The sequence below is a fragment of the Dromaius novaehollandiae genome, chromosome Z, assembly GCF_036370855.1.
Source record: "Dromaius novaehollandiae isolate bDroNov1 chromosome Z, bDroNov1.hap1, whole genome shotgun sequence".
Classification (NCBI taxonomy): domain Eukaryota; kingdom Metazoa; phylum Chordata; class Aves; order Casuariiformes; family Dromaiidae; genus Dromaius; species Dromaius novaehollandiae.
In genome coordinates this window covers 26,521,369-26,545,288 of record NC_088132.1, presented here as the reverse complement: position 1 = coordinate 26,545,288, position 23,920 = coordinate 26,521,369, and the positions used below count along the sequence as shown (strand labels likewise).

The following is a 23,920-nucleotide window of genomic DNA, read 5'->3' as shown; positions in this document are numbered from 1 at the left end:
ATTTTTCCATGGGAAAAGGGTCATCAGTAATATAAAAGGCTCCATTTAATAAATATAGGAGGAATTTTGGAAGAAGGGTATTACTTAGTCTCTTACTCAAATACAGTAATTCTGGAAACAAATAGCCAAGCTACTAGACCTGCTGATTGATGACATGTTTGTATGGTACATACTTGAAGACAAGGACTTCTGAATGTCTGAGCTGACTGTTAGTGCTGTGAATTACTGCAGACACACTACATTTTGATTTTTCAGTGCATGCAACTGAATGAATTACAAGCCAGTATGAAATAATTATAAAATCTGAGAAAAAATAATTCAGCTGTGTTAAGACAATCTTGTTTATTCACATAAAATACTAAGCTAGCTCTTTGGAATGAGCCAAACACCTGAAAAGACAATGTCTATTCACAGGAAAATCATTTTACATATTGTTTCCGAAAAGGCCTATTTTCCTCCCTGTCTGAAGCAGTTCAAGCTATCAAGTCATGAACCTTCTGAGTGCCCTATATCAGCTACATAGGTGATCTAGTGAGAAAACAAGATGTAGGGAGTTAGAACTATAGCAACGAAACAGTAGGGAAAGGCAGCAAGTCTTTTATAGCCAAAATGCAGGCATGTGAGCTGGAGTCAATTGCCTAACTTGTTGCTCCCAACTTTCTTAAACTAAGTACATGAACTTTTCATTTCCTTCTTGCCAAACAAAATGAGGATATTTTTAAAAACTTCTTGAATAAAAGCAGTTTCACTCCAGGCTTTAACTGTGACTGTAACCAGGAAAAAAAACAGTTTGCTCAGAAAACATGCAGCTCATGCAGACAGGAAGCAGCACAAACAATCCATTTATTTCAACAGAATTATTCATTTCTAAAAAGCGTGCACATATAACATTCAAAAGACATTGTTTGGGGCTCTTGTGTTTCAGGACACAAGAAGTTTGTATCACATTGATCTTTGAGACAGTGAATTGAGCACATGGAAAACAAGTGCGTTCACTGCTCTCACGGATTGTGGCTATGTTCCTTCCCTTCTCATTGCCGAAAGTTTATCCTCTAATAAGAAATTCCCAAGGCATCTTGCAATAGGAAGAATTCATGAATGAATGCATTAATAAGTGTTTCCTATTGCAAGGCCCACTGGGAATTCTTTATAATACTTGTAAGGAGTTTACGAATCTTCATTAGTTACATAAAACAGTAAAGAAAGTTTGCTTTTTCTGAACATACTATTTTACCACTTTTCAAAATATCACAGCAGACAAACTTAAACACTAGCATGAAACAGAGCCAGTGACCCTTTACGTACTTACCATGTACCACATGCTTGGCCACTTGGGATCATTGAAATAAGTGGATTGGGTACCACCAGGTTTATAATCCCTCTTTATCCTTCTTTTAACCACCTGCTGTTGTATCCACTCCACCTGCCAACAAGGAAAACATTTGGTAAGTGTTAGGGTTCCACGGAGATTATCAAGAAATGTGTGAAAACTTGGGAAGTTTCCCATTACCAGAGTCCAAGACATATTTCATGTTAAAGAGTTCGTTTTGGCAGTGGGAATGCACAGCCCACCTTGGCATATTGCTCACTAGGGAGTACGTCCAATTTAGTTAGTGCTACAAGTCTCCATGAGCAACTATTTAAACCCCTGCTAGAAGGATTTCATTGGCTATCACCTTTTGAACACCACCATTATTTTATTATTTTTCATTATCAGACTAGCTCCTCTTTCAAATTTATGAAACCATTTACTTCTACAAAGCTTAACAACATATCACAATAAGAAATGAATGAAGTTTATGAAAATTTTCTTTTGTTTTATTTAAGTTTGTTCTTGAAAACGAAATGTTCATTAACATACTCAAATGTTTTACTTAACCAGTATCTAAGCTGCTTGACCACTTGGAGTGAAGAAACAAAATTAAACTGTATTTTATAGCACTGTGACTCCTTGTCAACATTGACTCATCTAGCCTTTTGGGGACTTCATTTTATCCTACAGTACTCAGAAAGAAACAGCTGGGTACTGAGCAGCAGGTTAAATTACAACAACAACAACAACAAAAAAGCTTGAAATAGAAAAATAATGATCAAGGTTAAAAATCTAGTTCTGAGAGCCAGCTTCTTGTCTGTCAGGTACCTCTTCAAAGATTCATGGCACATCCAGAAAGGACGACACTCAAAGTGACATCAGATTTGTGCTGTTTACGAATATCTGTGCATGCACACACACATAAATATATATAAAAGAAATTTATTTTCAGCTCATGTATTTCTCTTTGTCACTTATCAGGGATGGTATCAATATTTTTCCTTAGCAGGCTAATATCTCCACTATGCATCCTCAACTCCAAATTCTGGGATCCCTACACAGACCAAACACCATTGACATTAACAGAAATTTTGCTTGAGCTCCATACTACCTTGGCTTCTGACCTCTCCTTCCAGGTGAAAACATAGAAAGGCATCCCTGAATTCTGCTTGGGAGCATTCCTAGGATATTGCTTCTTCAGGCTGGCAAAGCTTCGTCATTTTTTTTATAAGTAAGAAACGAATTTTTCCCCTTGTCAAGAATTACCTTCAGGGTCAACAGTATACTTCTATATGCTTCTACAGGAGAAATTACACAGTTGAAGAATACGGACTATCTATCTGCTAATGCTCACACAGAAACCGTTTCTCTGTTAAATCTTCTAGTAAATCCCCTTCCATTTTCGAGAGAATTGAGAAATTGGATAAGGTGCCTTTCTCTCCTGGTTACTCAGCTCCTCTTTCAGCTTTGGCTGACATCTATCTTGGTGGACTTCCTCTCAAGAAGCCTAGAGCCGATTGCCACCTTCAGATCTTACATGACCCAGAGGTCCCTTCAGCAGGAACAGGCAGGTCATCAGTCTTTGGCACCATCTGAGGTAGCAAAGTCTGGAGGCCTGCAAGATGTATAGAGTGCATGTGGCCAGAGGCCAAAAGAGGGAGAGCCAAAGACTTTGGCAAGCACTAAGCCTTAAGACTGAAGAGACTGATTTAAAGTGGGATCAAGATCCCTTTTAAATGCAGCTCCCCTCCATCGAAAAAGGCTGACACCTGACAGATTTATAATGAACCCCACTTCCTTGTCACCTGCTGCTAACACATGCTTTCTCTTCCAGATCCCCACAGCAAAGCTATTTATTTTCTCCTAAGTTTCTTTCCTCCCAGGCAGCCCAGCTCTCCCAACACATCTGAAGCCAGCTGAGGGGCATCCCACATACCATTTCATCTCTAACTCAGTAGCTGACTCTGTTTTGTTATTAGCATGTAGAAGTCAGTCATTAACAAGGCTGAATAAGCAACCATGCTTTTCAGGGCTTATACACATCCACCTTCCAAACCATACTACCAGATTTGGCTAATGTTACTAGAAACATTTTCAGCTGAATGAGGGGTCTAAGGCTTCTATGCTGGCAGAGTACCATCACCTTAACTCGTCCCTTAGCTGTAGAAATGAATCACATGAGCATGTTACCACGTCCTTAAAAGTTATGCTGAAAGTGGTTTAAGTCAACAAATTTCAACCCTGCATATGCTATGAGCACATACAGAGCATGCCATGCCATGCCAGGCAACTCATGACAAAGCTCATTCATATCTGAGTCTGCAGGGAGGAATTATCAATGCCTATCCCCAACACAATTTCAGGATCTGATACCGGTCTAAAAATGTCCCTAAAGAAAAAAGAATGAGCTAAACTCAGCAGAAGTTTAAATTTTCAGCCTCTCTGCCACTGCTAACTCCAGCTTAAATGCAGCTTAAATTAATGGAAGAAGGTAGGCACCAATACCACTATTGCTTAGGTGAGCTGCAAGTCAAGATCCCATGGCATTTAAATTGACATTATGAAGTCCTCTGCATCAGGATTGCTACAAGCAATATCATTAGCAACTGTGAGAAGTTTCTGAAAAAGTTCTTTCTCTTGTAAATGTAGCCAGAGGAGTGTAAAGTGGTCCAGGAGACTGAGTAACACAGACAAGTTTAAGCAGAACTTGGACAACCTAATAGCATTTCTGTACGGAGGAAGGAGAAGGGGTTTTCCTGACAAGACAAATTGCGAACTCTTTACTATTCACTGTGAAAATATGTATTTGTTTAGTGCCTATTCAGCTGTAAATATCTGCTGACAATTAAAAAAACTGAAAGTAAAGGCAACATAGCGCTTGCAGAGACTGATATATCTATACATTGATGTCTCAAAAAAATGCCTCTGTTCCCTTTGTTTCAGATCATGTTATGGAGAGCACTTAGCAGACAGTTCTTTGGTCCAAGCAATCATAAACACCGTCTCACTGTACCATCTCGGTTCATTGGAACAATAACTTGACACATAATTTCTTTATATGTATATATATAGGTATTTCTGTGCATGCATGTATTTATACAAGAGCATGTATCAGCTGAGTTAATCTGCAAGTCAGTGTTAGGTGGTCAGATTTTAGTGAAGTATGCATAGACATTCTTCAGTATCTTATTTACTGCCTTTAACAAAAAAGTTAAGTGACTGTGCTTCAGATAATGTGTCACTGCCCCTACTACATACTGGATTTTGTCCATAATTTCAGCTTTCTCAACTCCTAGCAGAGTAGGGAAAACATATGAAAGAGTCATTTTGTGAAGGGCTGTCCAGCTTGCAAGATCAGACCCAAAGCCAGAAAAAGAAACATAACTCCTCATCTTCCCACATGGCCAAATGACAATTTTATGTAAGCATAAAACCGTTGCAAATAAAACAGCTATCTGATGTCCTACAAATACAGAGAGGAACACTTGGCATGTTTGTGTGAGCATGCACATGGGAGGATAGAGCAGGTAGCTCTGTAACGATGGAACTGGTGTAAAAGATTGGGTGGCGCTGGGCACCTACAGCTACCCACAAACGTGGAAGGGGAAGTGAAAATGGCCATCTGGACTCTCTGCACTCCCATGGGAGAGGCAGGGCAGGATGCGAGATAGAGCAACCCAAAACAACGGCGTATACCTGAGCGCGGCCATGATTACAGCCTTGTCTGCAGAATTTTTCACAAACACCTTCTGTTGGGATCTTGATAATTGCTTTTACAATTGCACTGAGGATGTACTGAAATACACATCTGGAATGTAATTAAAACCATCACAGGAAACCCACTTTCTCAGCTGGGAAGTGAGTGCATAAAATTTAATTTACAGAAAATACCATTTTGATGGAAATAGAATAGCTTATTCCACTGAATTATAGGGTTTGGGTTTTTTCTCTAACAAGTGAACAGAAAAACCTGTCGGTAGTCTTCCGTCTAAACTAAATTGTACAATCACTGGTTATATTAATGAAGACTAGGCTAAGACTCAGAAGTTATTTTACTACACTGGCATATATTTTCTTTGAGTATTTTATGGGTATTTTATTCACATGTCTCTGTCAGATGCCTGGTGTATCTTGGATTTGTTTGATTCTGTATGAAAAGAGTTCATTTGTATAAAAATATTTTCTTTTAAAAAGTGTCCATACTTCCTAACCCATAGGCCTTGAAGAAAAATCTCTGGAGTAATTGATTATACAGATTCTCATTTCTTGCCAAAAGGAGACTCTATGCAAACAACGAAGTGCATTTTAACATTTCCATAAAGTCACACTTACTGAGGGGGAACAGTGCACATTTTCCCATTGACTTCAGCTTCGAAAGTTCCATTTCCTGAATGTCTAGAAATCAAAGCCAAGCCAGATTGGAGACCAAACCATTTAAAAAAATCATCATTTCCAGTCTCCTCACTTCAGCACTCACAGGGTTGTTCCGTACACGATGCAGCTCTTCTTCAGAGACCTGCATGAAACCATGCTATGGAATATAAGCTGCTCTGAGCTATTTCAAGCACACCGTTCTTTTATTCTCTTTAAGTGCTAAAAAATATAATGAAATGTTATCTCTATGTGAAACAAAACTATTTTCTACCAGTTTCCCTCTCATTCATCCAATAGAATTCGTGGAAAAGTAGCCCTATACAAGAATGTTGCATTAGGACTTTCTCCTGTGCAATAAACTGTGAAAAGAAAAAACAAAAAATGAATCCACCTATCTATCAAAGCAATGCAATTTTTAACATATACACACACTGGATACTCTTGTGAAAGAGTTGTTATTTTGTTTTTAAAATATATGATGAGGAGGTCTGCTTGAGTAAATATTTTCAAAATGATTAGAAATGTGTAGCTGCCTAGAACTATGTAAGCAAATCCAATATATGAAAAATGTAATTATTAAATAGCAGAAGTTATAGACAAGCTAAAGGCATCATTCTTTCCAGTATGAGGACAGCACACATTGGGGAAAAAAGACCCTAACTCTGATGTAGGGAATAACTTTCATACCCAGAATCTATTATTTTAACATCTCAGAATGAGACATGAAGGTGTGGATCTTCAGTCTATGAAGAGGAGTTGCTGAATGTGCCACTCCCAGACAAAGTCACTGCTTTATCCCTTGTACTGCCATCACTCACCTCCATCTGTCCTATGCCTGTAAGAAGAAATTAGAAATTCCTGCTCAGATAACAAGAGAGCAGGTGTCACAGGATCCCCATAAATTAAAGTGAAAAAGGGAGAGAAAACTCAGATAGGGGACGTGGAAAGTATCACCAAACAAGCAATGAATCTGTGTGAAGTCAGGTTGGATGAGCACCGGGGGCAACACTCATCATGTGGCAAGCTGGGGCTGGACAGCATCGCTGCACTTTCACTTAGAGTTTGGCAGCAGAAGGAATGACTCTGGCATAGCAGCCTGCCTCCCCGTGCGATGTCCTCACACTGCACCTTGCATACTTGAGTCTTACCTAGTTTGAACTATCTTCATGTTTATCTGTAAGTGAATTCGAATACATCAGGTTGAACAACGACAGGAGTGAAGCTGGGACACTCCGAGACAGCAAATGAGGAGAGCATGCATGGGGAAAAAAGACCCTAACTCTGAAGTAGGGAATAAATTTCCTACCTAGAGTCTATTATTTTATTAGGCCATAAGAGAAAAATTCCAGAATTGTTCCTACAGGTCATGATAGCAAAAATCAGTCATTTATACATCTTAGTTGTCTTGTCATGCAATTTTATGTGGCACAATCTCCATTTAAACATACCAGCTGAAAACACTCTCTGTTTTTACTTCACATTCCAATGAAAGAAAAAGAAGTCAAAAATTTCAAAATTAAAGAGCATCCAGAGGACATACCAATATCCAATGGGCATAATCTGGACATCGAACACTTGAGACGCAAACTGTTCCTCAGTCACATGGGAAATGCGATTGAGACCAGTGACACCTCCTCTTGCCCATGTGCAGCATCATAAAAGTGAGACCCCCAAAGTTGGACTATGCTGCTTGTTTTTTTTTAACCATAACTGAGCACCAGGCTATTTTCCTAATCTATCAGTATTCTCTGACTCTTAGCAGCAGCAGCCAGTGTGCACATAAAAATAGATGGAGACAGTTGGATAAAGTAGCTGTTGACATAGGTCAAGAGCATGGAAAATTATTGCAGATACCATTTTATAAACTGCAGGGGTCTAAAGTGGCATAAAAAGTCAATGAATCCAGCAGTGCTAAGTGATGCACTCTTGCTGATTGACAAAGTGCTTCTCTTCAGCAAGGGTCAATGACAATCCACAATCAAAGCAGTTGTCATAATTATGCTACACATATTCTGAAAAAAGCCAGATAAAAAAAGAAACAGATGTTAGGACAGGCTTGGGAGAGAAAGGAAAAGCAGAGGAGGAAAGGAAAAAGCAGAAAATGTTTGAAATTACCGCTTATGCCCAAACAAACACATCCTACACAACAGCAGGACAAGCTACAGTAGTCTGACCTGTGGAACAAAACTGAAATTCAATGCATATTTTTCCATCTCACAGCCACAGAAAAGCCAGTCAGTCCCAATATGAATAAGAGGTTTCTATCTACTTTACTACATACAAATAATCCATTATAGCGCTACAATCAGACCTCCACGTACACGAGGTGCATTCCTCTAAAGATGTGCATTTTAACGTATGCAAACCCTTCACCTTTCCACTGCATTCCAACACTTCAGAGCCCTTTACAAATATCAGTACATTTCAGTCTACAACTGTGTGTGGTCGCAACAGTGTATTCCTGCTTTAGGAACAAGACTTTAGAGGAAGGTGTTGACAAGAGAAAGAAGAAATGCATATCCCAGGTGGAGGTAGCGATGCAGTCTCTCTGCCCCAAGGGAGTTTATTAGCAGCCAGAACTGCTGGGGAAGACAGGCATCACGCTGAAATTTTGGAGAAGCTCAACTTGCCTGCAACCGGCCAAGACTCATGTCCCACTGGAAAGGTAGGGAGCAACGAAAGGAGCAGCGGCAAAAAGACCTCACATCTTTCCTCCTTGGGGAAGTCTCTTATCAGGTTTCATATTCATGGGTGCAACTGCAGCGACTGCTGAGTGAACACGAGCACAGCCTCTGCCCAACCGCCTCTCTTGACTGCTGCACCACAGCCGACCACAGAGCAGTGCGAAATTACAAGCTGAAAATCACACGGCCGCTTTGTGGCAGAGCTGAGAACAAGTTCCAGGCAGCCCGGACTCCTCTCTTGTGGCGTCCGGCAGCACCAGCCCCCGTTGTCTCACACAAAGCACGTTTCAAGCAGTTTGGGATTCTTCCCTTTTCCAGACATGGAGTACCCCAGGCAGCTCAAATGCTGCTGCTTCAGTTTCTAAGTTAACTCAACCCTGGAAAAGTCAGGAAAGACCTTCACTGCAACTTAAAAGCAATTGTCATATTTAGAAAAGCTACTTATTCCATCATTCATGGTCACACTCCATACATGGCTTTAAAAAAGACTGTAAATGACAGATTTACTTGGTTCGGTATCCAAAGCTAAGCTTACACCATTACATATAACAATAGTGTGTCTCGACTTGGGACAGTATAATAGTCTTAAGAATTTCAATACAGCGTGAGGATTAGTATTAATACCACTCTGAATGCAAATTGATATGTCATAACTTCATCTAACTCATACTTAAAATTGCATCTTCTTAATAAACTGAAAACCTGACGCTGAATCCCGTATCTACTGGGGAATGAAATTTTAAAGCCTCTAACTTAATTAGCTTTGGAGTCTAACATCTGGCAGTTTATCTTGGTTTTTATATTACTGTAGCAATGATCTAAAAAAATTTGAGAAATTTCTAATGGGATTTTTTCTTTCCTTGGGCTAGTTCAATAACCCCTGTCATAAATCATTTAAGTCCTTCAGACATCTGCACATGCTAATTTCAGATGGCCTTAAATAATGTACTAAATGGATTCTTAGTAAGACAAATCTCCCACTGGGCCAATTTTTCCGTCAAAAATAGCAGCATAATTCCAAGGGTCTAGATTCAGTTGAAGGTTTGCCATGACATCTATTGCCATAGATATCCACAACAATTCAGCAAATGCACTCAGAATTATTGAGACAGTAGAAACATTCCATAATTAAGTGATATATAATATCCCACAGTGGTACACAGGTATTACCAAAGCAAACACAGGATGCTTCTCTTGAGCATCCTCTTTGCTGGCCAAAAGGCATTTGAAATAGCCCTCATATACTATTGTTGCTTTCTGCAAAAGAAGAAACTATCACCTATTGCTCAGTGTGTTTCCAGTGCTTTTGCTTAATGACGCTTTGCCATCATGGAAATAAATCCACCGTGGAAAAATTCCATCACAAAAGCATAAACCAAATATCAAATCAACCAGTCTTCTGATATCAGAGTGCTTAAACTACAAAAAAGTTGATCACATTTTGTTTTTTCCATCCTGTGTCACTGCTGTTTAGTACATCCATGATTGCAAGAACAGGACCAATTCTTCTTTTTCAAATGTACCCTGTTTACAGCCTACACCTAGAAGTATATATTTAGAATTCAGAATCGGGCCAAAGGTACTTATCTCAAGCTTCAGTTTTAGAGTTTTGAAACACAAAATAATTGGTTTTTCTCTTTATGGAAACATCAATACCACCCCATTTCACTATTTCTTTGGCACTACAGATGTATTTCTAGCACAATTCGATGCATACTCCTATTTCTTCCATGGCTAGCATGTTTGTCTCTGATCCATCACTTCAAATCAAAACTGGGGAATCGTTAGCAGTCTCCTCCTGCACAGGCTGTAGCGCAAAAAAGAGCAGGAGAAATGTCCTGGGTCCTTTAAGCCACTGATGATTTAATCTTTTTTCCCTCGACCTGTGACCTGACTCTACTATACCTCTTCTTGCCCTGAACTGGACTGGAGTTTGGAGCTGGCAGTGAAGTTTGATGCTATTAAAACACTGGTTGCTGCAGCTCTTAAACATCATCATCGCCTTCCAAAATACTCTGCAAAGAGCTGTCTGTGAAAGATGTATGTATCCAGTCTCAGGGAGATCTGCAGTCCAGTCCCCCAGAAAAATGAGAAAGGACTGAAATTTCCTTCCCTAATCCAGTAGACTGAAGAAAAGCAAATGTTATCTTTCAACGGAAGTACTATTCCCACACCTCAAGAACTGCTGACAGTGCTTCCATCAAGGTGGTATCTCTCCATTTCTGCAAGTCACACCATATAAAAGCTGGAGTGATGCTTGATTAATGAACATACTGGTTACTGCTTTTCCTTATTTTAAAACTGAAACAGGGGCATCATCTTGGCTTTTAAGCTCCCTGACGGTCCCAGTGCATATTTTGACAGTAGAAGCGTGCCAAGAACAATCATTTAGTTATGGGTCCATTTCTCTGTGCTCATAATTCACAGTATTCTTCCATACTACAAATTCAGAAGAGGAAAACAAAGAGCACTATCTCCATGACTGTCATTTACGGAACAGACTTTCCAATTGAATATATCAAAGCTTTTCAACCTCCAATCAGATCACTTACATGAGGATACACTTTGGTCTGGACAGCCTTGCCAAAATTTCTGCTATCTATGTTTATGTCACCTGATAGCAATCTTTATGAGCTATTTTTACTTCGTCTTCTGTTGGGATAAAAGGATTTTAAAATGACCTACTAAAAATGTGACTCTTTATATGATTATAGGCTATGAATACTCTCTGTACCAACAAAATCTTTTTTCCTCTGACCAAGACAGTCTTCAAGCATGCAAACATGCATCCTCTGAAGTATACAAACATAAGCCTTGTCTGACATCATCTGGAATGTGCTACAAAAGACGTCTGCACTCGCTAGGGCAGACATTTCAGGGGCTTCAGAAATTGTAAGGGCTTTCATCAGAAATTGTAAGGGCTTTCATAGCCTTTCCTATTAGTACTTTTATCATTATCTCTAATCATCTGTCCAGTTCATTTACCTGCTGATAGGATGGACCAAAAGATGAAAGTAGACTCTGGTGGATTACACCAACGTATTATCATTAGACAACAGATTAAAAGCTCCTTAAAAGCACTGCTGCAGCTCTCACCATCAGCTTCCCACGTCCAAAGCAAAGGAACGCATCGGCACAGCAAGGATCCAGGGAAGAGGTGCAAGAGCGATGAATGAAGAGAGAAGCAGATCCACAACTGAGTGGTTCTAAGAGGTGCTCTTAGTTCAGGAAAGGGAAGATGATGGGTGTTCATGTCACAGTGTTTGAACACATATGCAGGTAACCAAACTGCCAAGGTGGTATTTTTCAATGCAACAGACAAAGTCAGAGCAAGGTCAAATAGCTAGAAGTTGAAGCTAGATAGACTCAGATCACACAAAAACATTTAACTCAGAGAACAACCTAAAAACTTGTGCAAACTCTCCATTGTTGGGAATGTCTTATTTAAAACTGGAAGATTTTTAAAACTTATGCTCTGCTTTAAATGGAAGTGAATGCCAGAAAGCCATAAGGCATCTGGTCGAAAATGGTTTGACCGGATGACCACTATGTTTTCTTTTGGTCTTAAAGACTAAGAATCTAATGGTAAGTATATTTGGAAGAAATAGTTTCAGAATATTTCAGAATTCAGAAATTCCATTTTTATATATGATCACATAAAGATGTTATAATAGCTACTGATTAAACAGTGGACTGACTTTCAGTTTGGTAAATGCTTAAAAAGGACTTTTTGATTTGGCTCCTTTAAAAAAGCAAAGATAAGCAGACATCTTGGCCTTTATATTTATTTAGAATATCAGTGTCAATGGAAGTGTCAGAATTTATTCTCCCTCAAAAGGAGAAGAAATAATGTCAAACAATAATCTAGGTTAAACACGGCTTATGTGAGCAACAGTCAACACACCAATGGATACAACTGGTTTAAGTGGATTATATGGAGAGGACTTAGAATAAGAGTGTTTTATTTAAGTAAAACATTGTTTGTATTCATAAAATGCTCTGTGCAGCAGCAAGGGAAAACACTTTCACAGAATAAAATATATCGTGCTATGAAATATATTCAACTATCAGCATTCTCGCTGTTTCTCAGGTAGGAAGGCAGCAGCAGGGAGGAGCGAAGTCCTTTCACACAGGGCATATACGCGCAGCAGCACAGGTGAGAACAGGCCATAGCTGCCTGGCACCTCATCTAAGCCATTAAAACTTGCAGCTTACGGGATGATGAGGATCTGCTAGTCTGAAATAGAGTATCTAGCCAAGGGAAACAAGAGAGGCTTTCCAGTGATACTGACTTATTTTAATGACGCTGAAAGAAAGGAGGTTCTAATAAGATGCATAAAAGTTTTTTTTCTTTTGCCTTGTTTTGGGTAGGGATATCTTTCCAGCTCCCCATCCCTGCTTTTTATTATCTTCTAATAACTCTAGAGATGACAAATTAGCTATGTGTATCATGATCACTTGCTGTTAACCATTTAAAACATCTGGGTGAGAAAGCTGCCACTGAAATTAAATGTGACTGTCTTGCCTGTCATGAGCAGGCAGAGAGATGCATAAAAATGTTGACGCATTACATCAGGAACACACATTGCTGCCAGAAAGTTCTCCAAATGCAAGATTAAAAAAAAGACCTTTAATCCATTTTTGTACGAATATCCTGCACTATAACCAATATCATCAGTATCAGACAAAGCTGAATCCCCCCAGGAAATGGTGTGCAAAAGCTGCACTATCACATGCCTAGACGGTCTGCTCCAGGATGCTCCTTTCCAAAATGTCTTTTCTTTCAATCTCTCTCTTGGCTGATATTCTGGCATTTGGCCTTGCAGGATCAGCTTTTTCCAGAATGGTGCATCTTTCCCTGGTTCAAAACTAGGATGTCCCCACTTCTTCCTCTTCTGACTCTTTCTGATATCCAGCAATTTTACACCACGGCAGCCAAAACACCAATTTGCTATCTCTTGGCCACCACCTACGCAAACTGACTCTAACAACAGCAAAAAGACACGCATTATAATATGAGACCATTGCAGCTGTCAGAGCTGCTGTCTTCCCTGGCAAGCTCTTTGAACACAGATTAGCAATGAAAGTACTAATTCTCCTTACCTTTCTTTAAACATTTAGTTGCCCTACCATTTTCCACCTATAAACCCACTTTGCTGCTCAAAAAAATGCAGGAGCCTGTACTGCTTTACTGGAACTGTAGAGTAATTCAAATGTTATTAACACCTGCTAGCATCCACAGACTAAAGATTGCCAAGCAGTTTCCTTTATAACTCTCTGCTTACACATGTTTATAACTACCATGATGAAATATTCATCTTGTGGGTTTAAATTTCCCACACACCGTTTTTACCTAAAGTGATTTTGTTGTCCTTAAGGCTGAGCAGAATCCTTGAGCCATTTAGGAACTGTGAGATGAATTAACACACTTTTCCTTTTCAGGCTGCAAATACGCATGGATTTCTTTCTTTAAGGTAGCGTTTATGCTTAGAAAAAGGAGCTGCGCAAGCCTCTGTCGTTTTGAAGTACAGGCATTGCATGGCCCTCCTGAAAGATCCCATTTTGAATGAGACCAAGCGCTCCCAGTGCACAGCGAGAGAGCCCACTGGGCAGATGTGTCTCTCTGATGGAGACATGCTGAGACAATCTTATCCCAGGATGTAGAAACTTCAGAAAGCATTTAGACAACTCAAGGTAAGGCGGGGAACCTAATGGTGTCTGCTGAAGTTAGCTGCGTAACATGCTGCATATCCCCTCTACGCTCTTGGCAAAAGTGGCCAGGACCTCCATGAATCCCTGTCCAAATCAGTCACTGCCTGGAGGTTCCCAGAGTACACTGTGCCACACTGGAGTGCACGCTGCCCGGGTAGTCTCTCCAGCTCCAGCCTTTACCTGTACAGTGAAAGCTCAGTGGTTCTGCTCCTGAAGTGTCCTCTGACAAAGCAAAGGAGGAACAAAGGTTTTTTTCTCCTTGCTTATATTCTTTCATGAACATACATTCACTTTTGTAATTATGATATTCTGAAATATTGAATTATACAAAGATCACATGGTGGGAATGAAAACAAATATTCAGGATAAAGTATCTATGCCTTAAGTACTTCTGTTTTCTAAAATAAGGTGATAAATGCTGAAGTTAATGTTAAATTTGCAGTTAGGTCTGGTATACACTAGACACTTCCCCAAATTTATCCATTTTTGCCATCAGCACTGCAGCTCCAGTAAAGAAATGCTGCACAAGGTAACTGTGACCACTATCACATTTAAGCAGGTTAGAGTCAGGCTTTAATATACCAGAACACAGTTTTCTGCTATGCTTCTACTGGTGACAATGAAGGGCAAACACCTACAAAATTGTTTTCAGAATCAGAATGACAGAATGGTTGAGGTTGGAAGGGACCTCTGGAGACCATCTAGTCCAATCCTCCTGCTCAAGCAGTATCACCCAGAGCACATTGACCAGGACATATCCAAGGAAGGAGACTCCACAACCTCTCTGGGCAACCTGTTCCAGTGCTCTGTCACCCTCACGGGAAAGAAGTTTTTCCTCATGTTCGGACAGAACTGCCTATGTCTCAGTTTGTGCCCATTGCCTCTTGTCCTATTGATGGGCACCACTGAAAAGAGTCTGGCCCCATCCTCTTTACACCCTCCTTTCAGATACTTATATACATTGATAAGATCCCCCTCAGTCTTCTCTTCTCCAGGCTGAACAGTCCCAGCTCTCTCAGCCTTTCCTCATAGGAGAGATGCTCCAGTCCCTTCATCATCTTAGCAGCCCTTCGCTGGACTCTCTCCAGTAGCTCCATGTCTCTCTTGTACTGGGGAGCCCAGAACTGGACACAGTACTCCAGATGTGGCCTCAGCAGGGCTGAGCAGAGGGAGTGGATAACCTCCCTTGACCTGCTGGCAATGCTCTTCCTAATGCACCCCAGGATACCACTGGCCTTCTTGGCCACAAGGCCACATTGCTGGCTCATGTTCAACTTGTCCACCAGGACTCCCAGGTCCTTCTCTTCCAGGCTGCTTTCCAGCAGGTCAGCCCCTAGCCTGGGGTGGGGCATAGGGTTATTCCTCCCTCGGTGCAGGACTCTGCACTTCCCTTTGCTGAACTTCATGAGGTTCCTCTCCTCCCAACTCTCCAGCCTGTCCAGGTCCCTCTGAATGGCAGCACAGCCCTCTGGTGTATCAGCCACTCCTCCTAGTTTTGTAGCACCACCAAACTTGCTGAGGGTGCACTCTGTCCCTTCATCCAGGTCACTGATGACCAAGTTAAACAGATTGGAGCCAGTCTTGACCCCTGGGGGACACCTCTAGCTACAGGCCTCCAACTAGACTCCGCGCCACTGATCACAACCCTCTGAGCTCTGCCATTCAGCCGGTTCTCAATCCACCTCACTGCCCACTCATCTATCCCACTCTTCCTGAGCTTGCCTGTGAGGATGTTATCCCTGATATGTCCTCAAATTCAAGAAACTGAAGAGGGATATCATATTTTGAATCTTAAATCTGGCCAATTGTGAATGGAGCACTGTATAATATCCACTTGCAGAAATATTTGTTCCCTATGCAACAAAAGTATCTCCTAAAGGGAATTTTCCTCCCCGTCACTCCTAAACAATATTTTGGATGTATTCTTGAGGGCCATAAACAAATTTCTGTAATGAGATCTATACAATAGTCACAAATATTGCCACTGTTCCTAATGTTTGGTCTACATGTGTACTAATGACAGAGTATATTTACAGAGCAGCACAAACAGTAGGAAGCAAAAGCCAAGAAGTCCAGTTGGCATGAGCCCCAAATTCACAAAGTGTGGAGAGGTCAGAAAACACAATTCCTCAAAAGAAAAACCATCTGTGTTTTTAAAGAGCTCTGAGCTAAAATCTAGCTAATTTTTTGAAGTCATTAAGAATAATGTTCAAGCCACATGCTACTTTGCAATATTCAGGATGGGTTACTTCAGATTTTTTTCCTTTGCATAATCCTTTGAAAAGCCCCAGGCCATAGCATGTATCTCCTATCTTTTGATTCCTTCTCTCTGCAGCCAGAAGGCTTCAGACACATCAAAGTCCACAGACCCAAGTGATCTGCTTCATTTTAAATATTCTTGTCTCACAAGATTTGGGCTACTTCCGTCAGAGATGGCAGAGCCATCACCTACACTTTTAGGGTCAGCCAACACCTTTCTCCCTGACTGTGAAGCCCAAAGATAGTAATCAGGATCTGGCAGCTCCACCACAATCCCACTAAGGTCTGTTACTTGCTGGAATGTGATACCTGCCACCTGCTCTGACGCTGGGCTCCTATGACGCTGCGGTAACTTGATAAAAAGGGGGAGGCACTGCAGTTTTTCACAGCATACTACTGGTCAAAAGATCAGCTCAACTCCTTGCCATCCTGCGACCTTTCACTTTGCTTGCCTATCTCGCTACCAGCTTAAGAAAATCACTATGAGAAAAAAGCAATAATGCAATCCTGCTAAATAGTTTCTTTTTTCATTCCTCAAACCATTTGCTACACTAATTAGGAAGTGAGCCTGCTACAATCTCTAGACTAATCTCCAGTTCTCACACAACAGTTAACAGTGAGATTGTCGTTGCAAAGCAGCTCTGTAAAATGACCTGGCAAACAGATGATCAGAATTTTCTAAAATCTAATATTTCTTTTTAATGCACATGCAATTAAGGATATGGAGAGGACAAAAACCCTTTGAGGCAGGTACTAACAACTGGGATAATTATGATGAAACTGAAATATAAGTGTAGGTAATCAAACATGTTAATTTATGTCAAGAAACACTTCCATATTCTCTGACAGTGGACATCTTTCATTTCTAAAATTGTATTAAGACTGAGTTCCTAGTGGCTATTTTTCTGCTTTTAGTAGAAAAACATCAAATGGTAATTCTAGTAGGTTGCTTAGATGGTTACTTCTGAGGGCTTCCTGTTTAAGCACCACAGAAAAGCAAGATATCTCATGAAAGCATTAATAGAATTAGATATTAACAAAGCTTTTATTCTTCCCAAATAAACTTCAGTCCCAAGAGCATTATGATTAACTTTGTTAAATATTTCTATGCATTGTAAATAAATGAAGAGAAACTGCCATTATATGACAAAATTTACTGGAACAGTTATGTCCTGTTACAAGACCTTTGAATTTGGCCTGTACAGTACAAGAGGAAGGCCACTGTATATTCACATGCTGGTGTGTGAATATATTCTGGATTAAGCCTTTCACCTTCAGGTTGCTGTCACACAAGGTTCAATTTTGAGCTGATTTTCTATCATCTGTAGGCCAAACACTGTTCCATGTGTGGGAAAGAAACATCAACTTTTTAGGTTGCTTTTTCCCAGGAAGATTAGAGAGAATGGGATGTTTCACCCTACCTTCTCAAGTGTTTCAGATATTGGGTTAGTGCAGCCTTAGAGAAACCTGCTAGAAAACAGGGCTGCAATTTCGCTCCATTTTGCTCTGCTCACTTGAGTTCATCACTGTGGTTTCTCCTCTAAGTCTAGGTATGTTGTCATATCTGTTGGCAAACTAGACCATATCGGGCCACAGCGGAGAGTAAGGCTGGTGCTGACATGCAGTCTCAGCATGGTAAAATCATTCCTGATTTCCACACAGTCTTCTCAGGGACTTTTGCTGAGGCAGAACCTAGTTTAAGTTAGGCCTAATGTACTGGTCACCCCCGTAAGTACAGATCTCAATCACACATTAAACAAAAAAAAAAACCCAACCATCCTGTACAACCTTTACAACATCATGAACAGCTGTTAGAACAACACTAATTATAACAGGATCTAACGCAGTTGGGCACCAGTGAACAGCTGCATTGTATCTCCAGAGGCCCTAAAACAAGATCTTAAGTGTACAACTATTTGACCATGTGTGTATCAAGCTGTGTTTAACACTGTGGAGGCAGGTACTGAAGTGAAGTGTTGCTGTGCCCTCTCTCACATTGTGACTCAGTTCATGTTCTAACTCACCCAGCAACAGGCTTCTTAAAAATAGCAAGTCTGAATCTTGATCTTGACTGACCCAAAGAAGGAAGGATGGCTCATGTAGAGGATTTCAGAGACAATTAAATAAAAGGTCCACAGTGGTAAATATTTCATTACTTCATAACTTAGACTCTCCAGTCAAACTCTGAACATGGAAAATAGCGTGGCAGTTCCCATTATTCTGCTATGAACTATTACTGATTTTTGTCCTCCGCGTGCCAATACAGGTTCTGGCTACCCAGGCAGACATCAGCAACTCACCTTGTCCCAAGATTTAACAGTTCTGTTATTCTATTTAGCTAGCAAGATCCTTTTGTTCACTGATGAGGTTTAACAACTTAGCATCGCCAACATGAAATACTGGCTTTCCCACAACAGCATTCTCACCAGAATTTCTCTAACCTTTAGTCCAAGACACTTCTCTTAAAAACCTAGGGTTTTAGTACTGTAATGAAATTCTTCACTCCTGCTGAGTTTTGTGCTTCCTAAACAAAATACAAATTGGCTGAAGTTTTATTTGCTCCTTAACCCCACCTCATACTCCAATCTTGGTACAGTTAAATTGGAAAATAATTAGTAAATACACCTTGATGATCATCTTCTTAGCATGAAAAATCTAACCTTTCTCTCTACCTGCAATGAGCATTCTGATCCGGAGTGATAAAACGCATTGTCTGCCTCCAAAGACAAGCTCCACAAGTAGTGGCATGTTCCTTGCCGAAGCACGACCATCACCTTGTGGTGAAATCCGTCGTTTTCCCTGCTCTTTAGCCAGCTACCTCCCATTTCAAGCCAGGATATTATTTAGCAACATGAACTGGTACAACCACTGCTACATAGCAATGTGATGAAAAGTTTACTTGTGCCTGCTACTGTTCATTTTCCCTCTGCCCTCTCACAAACACCCACAACGTCCTACTAGTATTAAAGATGGGCTTCCGGCATTCCTTTCCTTTCCTTTGAAGACAGTCTTGAGCATTTGGTTTTATCTCCTCAAAGATATTTTTGCTATGATTTTATGTGTTGTTAGCACCAGTTCTGTTCAGCTTGTTATAGCAGTGGAGCTGTATACACGGTACTAACAGCTTGTACGCGCCAGGTCATACAGGCTTGCTCTGTGCGTGGTTAGGTGAGGTTGGGGAAAATGTAAATGTCTGCCTGGAGCAATGCTTCCCCCAGGTATTCTGTCTCTGGGGCAACTGCATGAAATCTCAGCAAAACCCTGCTCAAGTAGGGTATCTTGCTGAAATCGGGTTGTTTTACTGCTTATTTTACTAGATGTGAGACTGGAATTTTTTCAGTTTCTAAAAGATGAGTGAGGCTGATTTGAATCAGGAGTTCAAACCCAAAATAAACCTATCTGAAAAGAATTAAAAAAAAAAAAAAGTAAGATGGTTTCATAGTTCAAGCTGACAAACACACACTAATGCTGCAAAATGGTTTCCCCATTAGTAAATGGGAGATTTCACAGGAACTTGAATTATTAATTATACATTTAGCAGCATTGCTATGGGCCACATTTCTTTTTAAGATCTCTCTTGTGATGCAAAGCACCGGGACCTCATAAGCAAAACAGAACATACTTTAGCTTGTACATACATCATTTTGAATATATTATCAATCTGAAAGCTGCATTATATTAACTTAACAATTGCATTCTTCTGGGATTATTGCTTTGCCATTTATGCTATTTGATTTTGGGGAACATTTTTCACTACATGAGTCACAAATTCATTATCACGGCCCCTCACTACAAACTCCCCATTTCACATAACTGTACCTTGTATGAAAAGACAACTTTCTCATCTGTACGGTCCACCTAACTTACATGTTTCACTGCCATGAGTACAGGCTTCATCTCTGACATTTCATTGGAACTGTAATCTCTTCAGTGATAGAAAAGCTCCACCCGATTTTCCTTATACTTTGTATTGATGCAAATGTTGATTTACACAGTGATATCACGCTCGTACTTGACAGTTCTTTCCACTTCATGTCTCTTCATTTTGCCACTAGGGCAAACCCAGAGGTGCATCAATTCCCATCCCTGGAAATGCTCTATCAGTCTGATTTCAGTGGAGGGCCTACCAGCAAGAAGTTGTATTAGAGCTGAATGATCTCTGTGGACAATGCACTGACTCTGTCCATCTTACCACCTGATTTTTGCTTCTGTTCCCATTGTCTCATGCACAGCAGCACCAAAATAACGTTGCTGAGCAAACTCTAAACAGGTAAAGAAAGGCTCATAACTCATGGTATGGGATTTACACTGACTCCCGCCAACAGCCACCCACAAACACGAAATTAGCTGGAAAGATCAGAAACTCATGTAATGTCTTTGCCACCCATGGATTTTATTCAACGCTTAGCTTTGACATATCGTACTGGTCTCTGCTTCAAATCCACAGTCTTCTCTCATCTTTGTTTTTCTATCAACACAGGAAACACCACATGACTACATGCAAGACTAGAAAACATGCTGTGGAGAAAGCCACGTCTGAAATTTTCTAGATGACAGAATATGTTAGGGACATTAGAACCTCATTTGGACCTTTGCATCTCTCAAAACTGCTTAATCCATTTCACCTCTAACTGGCCACCCCTAGAATTGAGAGGCAATGATGTGAATGATAATGGACAAAATTATGGCATACTGCATATCCTGTATCGTTATCATTTAAAAGCAGAGTAATGTTCATCTAATACTGAGACAACTGTAAAAATGTGTAATACATACATCTTCAATTTATGTTCCCTGCTGGACCTATTCATACTGTTTAAAATCATGTGAAGAGTCATTTCTAGAAGAAAAAAATCAAGACAAAGATCTTCAAAGCAATTTAACTACCTATATATCTTTCCCTTTAAATTCACACAGTGAAATCAAACACTGTCCACACACATAGTTCAGAAATGCCAGATCTCAAAATGGTTTCTCTATTACATACAGGTTATTTACATAATGAATTTCCACTCAGTGAAAATTCTATTATCTAAAATTGTATAAAATTAAGAACAAACTAGTGATCCGTATCTGAAGCAACCACAGATCACAGTAATTAGGTGCACATGTTAAACAGAAGAGGCTTTTAAGCATTAAATAAATGATCATTAAATGATTTGGAAAGTACACAAACCTTGGTGTTCCCTTGTTCACAAATACACATGCCATCTAATCTGCTGCAAATATTGGCATTAGATACAGTGACACTCATAAATACAGTAGTATATAGTACTAGTCCTTTAAAATTCTCACGGCCATGCAATGTGCCTTTTTTAAGATTAAACCTTTTGTTTTTAAAAGGCCCAGCTTACACAGGACAATTCAACTGAAAGTCTACTTTCATATACTGATCGTTTAATGTTATATAAACTGAGGACAACACGGCCATTAGTCTACAAATACTGATATCCATATTTTGACATGTCTCCAGCCACTCAAGAGTTTCCTAGCCCAGATTCAGTGGAGCAATTGCAGAGTCAATCACAAGCACTTCTGCCAGATCAAGGAATTAGACTTTTGGCTTCTCTTTGGGTACAGAATCATTAACAGGCTGAAGTGCCTTGCACAACCCTCCCTAGAGCGACTCAGTATTAAAGTAATATTTAACAACAGTTCACAAATTCAGCGATGTGATTCCTGTGCCAGTGCTAGCACAGCATGCCACATACGGGACAAGACCTAAACGGTGTAAGGCAGAAGGCCCTGTGAAACCGATCTCGTCTCTGATTTTCTGCTGTGCTCTGCCTCTCATGACTTTGGCTGTCTGCCAGAGATGCAGAAGGGGTATAGGGCCGGTGGGCGTAACGGGAACATTTATGGTGGTACGTGCCTGTCAGCTCGTGCACCTGCTTGCATATCGCTTCACAACCTCGGGGCATGTGGGAAACTGCATATACTGAGGCAGATGTGAATGCTTTCCCTTCCTTTGCAGCATCACCTGCTCCCAGTGAAGCGCTGGGTCTGAGCATTTGTGGGAGTAGAGGTTTGGGCCCTGACCATTTGCATGCAGCTCAGCAGAGCTGCTGGGGTCCCTACACATCCTAGCAGCTTAGCCCTATCCACACAGGGGGAAAAACGCTCCATGTGCACTTCCCGCGTCCTGTTCCTTCCTCAGAAGGAGCTTCAGCCCTAAATGTGGCTTTCCAGACCACAGAAGTGTTCCTGTGGTCTTCAGTATTCCTCTAGGATGCTTAGCTTGCAAGGAATACACGCACTACTCAAATTGTCTTTCACTGATAACTTACACTTTTCCTAAATCCTTGTCAAGTTTTAGGACAGCACAAATCCTTCACAGACAACGGTCATAATTCAATGACTAAAAAAAGACTGACCCTGTTTTAACCAGTGAGAAACACTGGGGGGCTGTGGGCTTTTTGTGGGGGAGGGAGTTGCTTGAGCAGCATTCAAAAAGCTAAAGGAACCTTCTTCAAACTTCCTTTCTTAAAGAGAACCACAAGAAATCCAATTCTGCAGTCAGGGATGAAGGTGCAAACCCTTGAAGTTAAAGGATTAAGACAAAAGTGTGTTTTAGGACTTAAGGAGACTTAAGGACTAAAGGATTAAAAAAAAGCCACAGGACAAAATTATACCAACTATAAATGAGTAATTAAATTATGTTACCAGTTACCTATTATATAATACACAGTCTGACAGTGTGACACCATTATCCAGAGAGAGGTCTCTCAAAATTAAGATCAATAGGAACTGCCAAAAAGTCCATGGAAAAGAGTACTCCTACTTTAATCCCTCACACACTTTAAAGCCAGAAAAAGACCAAACACAAACAAAAGAAAGCTTCATATGAACAGGGATATCATTTTCCTTCCAAAAGCTGGTTGATTTGCAGAAAGTAATGCTTATCAATATTATAGCTGTGATTTTTAGAGAAGCACAGCTATTAGTACATTAACAAAATTCCCAAACTGCAACTCCTCCATGAATAAAGCTGGACCTTATGTTCTAAGAACAGCACATACTTAATAGCATGATATTGTCTTTGCTTTGTTTTAATGGGAAGCAGAACCTTAGCAAACAGATAGTATGTCTGCTCTTGTAATGCTATATGCCATTCAGGTGAATGTCTCCTGGTATGATATTTCATATAAAAAATGCAAAGGCTTTTGCCTCAGACACATAGGTGGATTTTCTTACCTTTGGTTCCATTGAAATGAAGCTGTGGGTACCTCTACTTGAGAGAACTGACCTTTTAATTGTTTTACTATGGTAGAAGTGGTAGTAATCCTTCAGTGTTCCAATCTGCAAGGGGAGAAAAGGAAAAAAAAGAGAGGGAAATTTAATTTAGGAAACGCCGTTTTCTGGTTTTCATTTTTAAAGGTCTATAAATTATGCAATTTCCTGCTGTGGTGAAATGTTACTTGAACCCAGTGATCATCTTTCAAAAGAAGGACACATGATATGAAATAGATGGAGTGTCCTTGAGGCAGTAACTGCATAACCAAAGATTATAATTGAGCTGCTTAGTCTGTCTGTATCTACCTTTTTAATGTTTAATTTATAGGCAGTATTTTAAGTAATA

General features: G+C 40.2%; 1 protein-coding gene across 1 annotated transcript in view; it reads right to left on the bottom strand.

The window, feature by feature from the left end:
* The window catches only part of LOC135325100 (proprotein convertase subtilisin/kexin type 5-like), a 249,339-nt gene that overhangs the window by 201,033 nt on the left and 24,386 nt on the right, over nucleotides 1–23,920 (bottom strand). The window contains exons 2-3 of the mRNA XM_064502600.1: nucleotides 23,536–23,640; nucleotides 1,310–1,423 (exon numbers count right to left, since the gene is read on the bottom strand). Coding sequence (XP_064358670.1) covers nucleotides 1,310–1,423; nucleotides 23,536–23,640 — 219 coding nt within the window. The remainder of the gene's footprint in view (nucleotides 1–1,309; nucleotides 1,424–23,535; nucleotides 23,641–23,920) is intronic.